Source organism: Perca fluviatilis, chromosome 14 (genome assembly GCF_010015445.1).
Source record: "Perca fluviatilis chromosome 14, GENO_Pfluv_1.0, whole genome shotgun sequence".
Classification (NCBI taxonomy): domain Eukaryota; kingdom Metazoa; phylum Chordata; class Actinopteri; order Perciformes; family Percidae; genus Perca; species Perca fluviatilis.
In genome coordinates, this window is record NC_053125.1 from 4,942,250 (window position 1) to 4,950,337 (window position 8,088).

General features: G+C 41.9%; 1 protein-coding gene across 1 annotated transcript; it reads left to right on the forward strand.

The window, feature by feature from the left end:
• The first annotated feature begins 1,794 nt into the window (after positions 1 to 1,794).
• On the forward strand, positions 1,795 to 5,787 carry cd248a (CD248 molecule, endosialin a). The gene is made up of 2 exons (XM_039823339.1): positions 1,795 to 4,389; positions 4,713 to 5,787. The coding sequence occupies exon 1, from the start codon at positions 2,050 to 2,052 to the stop codon at positions 4,348 to 4,350; it is 2,301 nt and encodes a 766-aa protein (XP_039679273.1). The 5' UTR covers positions 1,795 to 2,049; the 3' UTR covers positions 4,351 to 4,389; positions 4,713 to 5,787.
• Positions 5,788 to 8,088: the final 2,301 nt, after the last annotated feature.

The window sequence follows — 8,088 nt, forward strand, 5'->3', positions numbered from 1 at the left end:
TTGGCTACCCACCAACGTGGCAGGTAGATTGACAGTTTCACCTACCGATGGCAAAATTCACGCGCATTTGGCGGGTGGTCACATGTTAGTCTCAGGCCCTGATTGAACTCGATGGGAAATAATTTTCTTTGCCCCTGCCGTAAGTGAATCTCCTGATTGCAGCAATTTCATTGGAAAAAATAAATGCTTACAGAGCTATACAAGAAGCTGAACAAAATCATGTTTTAAAAGGAGCACTTTATCTTGATCATGGGTATTCCATACTTTGTGAAAACAGCTGTATAATATTACCTGTGCATATTGCCTATGCCCATACAAATGCATGGGTATTGCATTTGGTAGATGTGGGCATTTATCAATGAGGTTGTATTACGGAAGGTGTGTTTGACGCTTGATTTTAGTAATCATAATAAGTGATCAAAGATTAAGTAAACATGACTATGAATCTGCCAAGCATTCAGTGCCAGCTTTCAGTACTTTTATGCTCAAACTAAGAGTACAAAACAGGAAATTGTGGATAACTGTCCTGTGAACCCACAGGCATATACTGTAGTGTAGCTTCAGTTGCTCTTTAACCTTACACCACTCTAACAGTGAGGTGCATACTACTCAGCATGGGCTCTCAAACGGTGAACTAGATTTATTACAGACTCACAGGACTCCTGCTACTGCCCCCATACCCTACATCCCCCATTCCTTAACCTCCTCTCCCAGACACACACACATACATACCCTCTTCCCTCCAACATTCCCCGTTTAGAAACATAAGTCTCCATTTCACAGCAAACCAGCTTTGTTTTCACAGCAAACCCAGAGGCCCTCTTGCTCCACACCGTTGACCTCGACAACTTTCCCTACTTCCTCATCCCAATCTGAGAGTTATTAGCATGGAGTGGAGCGTTGTTGGTTTTTATGCAGCTGAAGACCTTTTGTGCAGGAACCAGTATCTTTTTTCTGGCTTAGGTTTGTGTAGTTAATGCAGTTTGCCAGATGTGCTGAAATAGACAGATGCCAACATCCAAGCCTTCCATATACCCTTGAGAACAGCGTTTTTGTCATCAACAAACTCAGTCATCACACACACACACACACACACACACACACACACACACACACACACACACACACACACACACACACACACACACACACAAAAATACATACATAAAATATCACAAAAAAAACTGGGTGAACTTGAAAATTCATGTGGACTGCCAGTTGGGAAGTCTCCTATTACCCTGTATGGTATCAAATAAAGCAGACAAAACACATACTATCGTAGTATTGAACTCCATAGGAGGTATGCATGTTAAGAACCTCATGGTCTGAGTTATACTAAATAAAAAAGATGTGAAAAACAATTAATAAAGGGAGAAGGAAGAGTTCAAGGCTGGAGAAGAGGAGATCATTTATGTATTGCTGGAAATGTTGCATCTGTACAAGTGATTATTCATTCTCATTTGAGTTATTAAAGACAAGAAAAGTTTGTGTGCAACAATTTGATGCATATTAATGTGTATGTCTGAATGTATGTGTGGATAAATGGCACAGTACCAAACTAGGTTCGTGAACGGGGCTAATGAAAACCATATGACATGCTCTGAGAAAAAAAGAATTGCAGTTTGCTGCACCCCCCCCCATTCTGACACACATCCACAAAGCCCCCCCCCCCCCTTCCAAAAACTTACATTTCTCTTCCTCAGCTCCCTCTCTCTCTCTCCCCTTCTACCCACCCTCCTTCTTGCCATATCTCCCTCCCTCTATCCTCCCTTCCACATTCTCCCCTCCCTCCCTACTCTCTGAAATCTTGGGACAATCTGCATGCGCTCAACTTCAGCGCAGATCTGTTTCAGCAGGGTTGAGTAAAGAGCAGAGAGACAGTGAAAAAAACAGGGTTTAAATGAACAGAGAAGGGTTCAGATAGACAACAAAAGTGGGCCAAGAGAAAAAGCCAGAAAAACTTTCAAAAGCAGGGGAGATAAAAGTGTAGAGAAAGTCAGGGTGAGAGACAGGCGGAGAGTAAAGGAATATATTCAGTTCTAAAAAAGAATGGGCTTCCTGGTGAGCAGTGCAGCTGCTTTTTTCTTAACCTCCCTGCTTGCTCTGCTCTTTGGACTTTCTTTGGTCCTGGGTCAGGATTTAAGAGAGAGGGATGCACTATGCAATGAGGAAGGTTGCTTTGTGGTCTACTTCCAACGCAAGACTTTTCTAGACTCATGGAGGGCCTGCAAGGACAAAGGTGGCAACCTAGCTACAATTAAACGCAAGGAGGAAGCTGCCACTATTTCCACTCTCTTCTCCACTCTGGACTTGCGCCACTCACGCACCGAAATAAGGGTATGGATTGGCCTGCAGCGCCAGCCTCGCCAATGTACCACCACACGCCCACTGCGGGGTTTCTCATGGACTACTGGTGACCAGGACACAGAGTATACCAACTGGCAAAAAGAGGACTCCCCTAATATGTGCTCAGCGCCACGCTGTGTGGTTATGGGCTACAGCACTCAAGAGCAGAATGATAACTTCAAATGGCTGGATGGGTCCTGCTCAGTCTCTGTAGATGGGTATCTTTGCCATTATACCTACATAGGAATGTGTCCTGCCTTGTGGAATGAAGGGGCAGGCAATGCCCTCTACACCACACCATTTAACCTTCTAAGCACACTGCTAACCCATTTACCCTTTGGATCTGTTGCTACTGTGCCCTGCTCCGCAGGCACCAAGGAGGAACAGTCAGTTTTGTGTATGCTGAAGGAAGATGGCTCAGTGGGGTGGTCAAGAGATTCCCCTCTCTGCTCCGATCCACCCGTATCACACAACGGGTGTGACCAGAATAATGGCGGATGTGAGCATTTCTGCAGGCCGGCCGGTGTTAACTTCTACTGTGAATGTGATGATGGGTATCAACTAGGAGACAATGGGCAGAAATGTGAGCTGTCTGATGTTTGTCAAGGGGCCCCCTGTGAGTTTGAGTGCCTGCCTCTCTCAGATGGGTACCGATGTGACTGCCCTGAAGGATACATGCTTGCACCAGATGACTATGGCTGTCTGGATGTAGACGAGTGCCTCCAGAGTCCTTGTGAGCAGCTTTGTGTGAATGCTCCAGGGACATTTGAATGTCGATGTCGGGAGGGTTACCATCCAGATGATGAGGGTGAGTGTGAGGATAAAGATGAGTGTATAAATGACCCATGTGAACATGCCTGTGAGAACACTCAAGGCTCTCATATTTGCCACTGCCATCTGGGTTTTTCCCCAGTGCCTGAGGACCCTAGCCGATGCCAAGACACAGACGAGTGCCAGATCCCCGGAACCTGCGAGCAGATGTGTGTGAATTATGAGGGTGGATTTGAGTGCTACTGCGAGGAAGGCTATGAACTCATGTCTGATCACTATTCATGTCGCAAGAGAGGGGATAGTGATGACCAATCTGCTGTGACCCCTCCTTTTCCTGGACCTGTATGGCACCCTGCAGACTACGAATGGAACCAGCAGCAGAGCCACACTGACTGGCCTCCAGAGGATGAGCAATCTCCGGACACGCTGACTGACCGACCCAGAGTTTTGGATTCTGATGTAATTTGGGTCACCAGTGCCCCTCAGGAGGAACACCGCTTTGATTTACCACTGGTCCATCCGACACAGCAGGCTGAGGAAGATGGGGAAGACATAGCCAATGAAGGAGCTGACGGGGGGTGGGGGCAGAGATCTGAGTCTGAGCTGGAAGCTTTGCCAACCACCATCTACACCACACCTCCACCCACCACCAGCTCCAGCACTACCCAAGACTGGTATGAAGAGGATGACGATAATGAGGAGGAGACCACCACAGCTCTCCATTTCCGTTCCACTTCTACAATCTCTGAGGGAGCTTGGAATTGGTGGGCGGGGTTTATCACTTCCAGCCAGAAACCAGGAAATCCAGAGGATTTAGCCACAGACCCCAACATGCCTACGGATTACCTTAGGGTAAACTATCAGCTCCCAGAGGAGGAGTTAGGGGAGGAGCAAAAGGACTATGTGGCGATCACACACCAAGACCCAACGGTTCCCACCCAGCTTACTCCTTACCAGCCACCCCTGGGCGAGGGCTTAGAGACCGATGACATCCTAGATTCTGTCCAGAAAGACAGGGGGCAGAAGCAGAGCAGCATCTGGCTCCTGGTGGGCATCCTAGTGCCCATATGCATCTTTGTTGTAGTAATGGTGGCGCTGGGCATCGTCTACTGCACCCGCTGTGCTGTTCATTCACGCAACAAGAATGCCACTGACTGCTACCACTGGATCTCTGGGGCTCATGATAAACAGGGAGCTCCAAACCCCTCAGCAGGGGTCAAGACCCATGTTTAAACAGAGAAGAGAGAACATTAAACAGACTCTGCTTCAGAGGTAAGCAGGAGTGAATAATGGACCTGGTAAGGGACAAGCTAAATGTTTTACCCTCTCTGACTGTGGAACTGCCCACTCTTTGAACACATTTGGATATTACTGTTAAATAGCAATTGATAATGTGGGGAAGGGACACTTAAAACCACTGACCTTTTTTTGGGATAGGGTTAGTATGTGGTACAAACTGCTTTGATGTTTCATACACTGACCACACAGCGCAAGATCTGATTGCTTCATCTAGGTTACATTATTATAAAATATTAGTGTCTTCATTAGAAATGTCAAAAATGTGTGTAGTCATTTATTCATTTCACATTTCACAGCTGGAGCCAGATCCTGCAAAGAGCCTTGGAAATCAATGTACTGTTGGCAAAAGCATCGTAAAGCGAACTTTGCTATGATCTCCTTTCCATGCTAAATCCTCAGGCTCAGTTTTCATCAATAGCATATCACTGTAGATAACTTACTGTCAACTATGTTAATGGGATTTATGTGCATTGTTAGCTCACATCAGCAGTGAGTGAAAGAAGACTGTAAGCAAATACCCCTTCAGAGAAAAGACATTCTACAGTCACATTATAATGCTGGGAAAGCAGTCATTTGAAATCACTGTTGAATGTTTGATAAGAGACCAAACCTTTATTTGTATATAGTGGTTCTTTTGTATTTATGTTTGTTTCATACTTGTCACCAATGAAATGTAACAATTGTAATATTTCAAAGACATACCTTTTTATGGACCCCATAAACCTGGTGATATGCAGAGGAATGTCTGTCTGCACATGGGAATGCTTTTCCCTACTCAGTCCAGTTTTAGAGCACTTCTCCTTTCCTTGTCTTTTTCTGAAAAGAGGTTAAAGTGCAGATGTTCACACTACGGAGGGAATGTTGTAGGGGCTGGTGATTGACATTAGCTTTGGCCTTGGTCATGATATGGCCATCAGTCACCCTTCATAACCCTAATCCATTAGTACAGCCCAAGGTTTTATGGCCGTTGGATATCATCCAGCTGTGTGAGGCTGCAGGTCAGTGTGACACCTTGCATGCATGCAACTTCAGATATTTTACAATTCAAAAAAGACGACATATCCCAAAGACTGCAGAATCTAAAATTGTAAATAACATATGGAAAGAAAGCTACGTGGATTTCTTTGGAGAAGTGCTCATTGGATGTTGAGAATTTTACAGACCAAAGAAAAAACGATTAATGAATGCAAGGCACTTACAAGTTAAAACATCTTTAATTTAATGGATAACTGACTCTTTAAAATTTGGGAAAACCAAGTGCCATTCCAAATTTGTCTTTATTTTTTTAATAGACTGTGAAATATAAGGAACATCAGATGTCTATTTTTCTGTTATATGTTAAGAAATTGTGAATTAAAAACATTGACAAGGTTTGAGTGTAAAAGTTTATTATTGTCTTAAATAGTAGTTTGACAAAACCATTTCTCAACTCGTGGTCAAAGCGTCTCACAGTCTTTACTGGTTTGGTCAGTTGTCATGGATAGTTCAGTTGCTATCTGACATACGTAGGGAATTGCCATCTGCTCAAGATGCCTGCATGATGCAATTTAAAGTTCCAGAAAAAACTAGTAAGTGGACCTCAAATGATTGTTTTGTTTTTTTGTCAACATAAGAGAAGAAGTTTTTATAGATGGCTGTTTGTTATTGTGTTTGCGTTGACAACACTGCTCTGGACATTTGAAGCAGCTTGTCCTGATAGTTATATTTTTGTTCTCATCAGTGATTTTAAAAGGCAGGAGTCTCCTCCTCAGAAAAGTGGAAAAATGAATGTGGGTGGAGGGAGGGGTGGGTGTGTGACAATAAGGATACTGTAATGTCAAAAATGACCATGACCGCCCCAACGGCCCTCAGTTTGATGAAAGGGTAGAGCATGGAAAATACAACAGGATCCTTTAAAATAGTCGACCACTGGCAGTAAGGAAGCATTGTGATTGTATTAACTAATGGAATGTGATGATCAAAAACAGGTTCTGGCTCTGCGAGTGTTTCTCAGGGGGGGTCTCTCTCTCTCTCTCTCTCTCTCTCTCCTCTTTCTGTTACTCTCCCTCTCTGACCTATTTTCAACCACTGCCATCTCTTCTACAGCTCTCAGTACACTATACATTCTAATTAGTTAACCATACTTAAAAAGCATGCAAACCGTGCCTTAAAAACACAAAGTAAAGTTGCTGTTTGACTTAAGTAAAGGGAAATAGATATTGTATGTTGTACTAATAAATGCTTATTTAGTGTAGTACCCTTACATTTGAGTTGAAGTAAAGAACAGTATAGAGTATATGTAATTTACTTTAAATGTACTCTTAACTTAGTATATACTACTCAAAATTACTAGTTCAAACAAGTAAACTAGTGTGTTTCCCCAACGACTCATACAGGGAGACACTACAGGTGAATAGGGAAAATATTTGAACTAACCATGAAACTTCCACAGTTGATTATTTACATTATGACAATAATCTTTTGTACTACAGGTTTTCTGAAATTATATTTTTAAATATGCAACCAGGCATTATATTGTTCAACATGTGCTAATGCATACATTTCCAGAACAGAAATGTAAACATTGGATAAAGCCAGGTTCAACATTTTTGTTTCATCTTTTTGACATATTAGAGTCAAAGGTTTTTACAGATGGGATTTTGGATAACTGCATAAAGAAATCCATTTTCGCCATGTTTTTAGGTATAAAATGTTACATAAATCAGACTATGAATGATATATGAACAGACCACTCTGTAAAAACCTTCAGAATATAGATACACACTACAGTGAGAAGTTTGGTGTATGTACGTGCTACTAAAGTGGAGATTTGTGGCTCAGAGTCTGAGAAAAACTCATTTTGAGAAAATGGCCTTAAAAGATATGGATTGTAAAATGCCATACATTTTGAACACACTACAGGTGTAAAGGTAACTAACAGATATCACTATGAAACTTCCCCAATTGATTATTTACCTTAAGACAATTACTTCTGTATTAAAAGTTTTCTGAAAGTTTGCAAATAAGGGGCGCCTGTGTAGCTCACCTGGTAACTAAAGAACAGTATAGAGTATATGTATGTTCAAACATCCATTATACATGAATGAAAAGCAGGTTCCATTCTATAAAATAATCCAACTTACAGTTACACATAATAAATCAAGGTATCACATAGTTCAATTATATGTGTTTTTCTTTATTTTTCTAACTCTAACAAACATCTCAAAAAGTCAGCACACTTTAGTTTCAGCTCTGTTAACACATTGGGCCATTTTAACACTGTCTATAGATAAGTAAGTAGTAAGTAAAAATCCTCAAGCTATACCTTTAATTCTGTAATAACAATAACTCGCAGTTTGTACAGCAAACTTGGTAAAGAACCAGTGACAAGTGCATAGTTGCTTTATTTAGTAAGCTTAAGAGTAAAAAACCTACTTCTGGCACATATAATTGAACCCCTCTGAGGTCTAAGCGTATTTTCACACATCTTAAATTTACCTTTTTAAGGTATTTGCATAAAAGCCCCATGTGTTTCATATCAAAATGTTCACAACAAAATCAGCTTTCTGTACAGTGCGGCCCACATTTTTTGTAGAGAAATGTGTAAAGAGATAATTTGACAACATTAAACGTTGGATGTTCGCTTTTTAAAATTCATCAAAACTCTTTTGTAATGATGTGTTGTACAAATTG

Bases quoted from the DNA above. Each gene is read 5' to 3' on its own strand.
- cd248a (XM_039823339.1), top strand. From the start codon at position 2,050: ATGGGCTTCCTGGTGAGCAGTGCAGCTGCTTTTTTCTTAACCTCCCTG.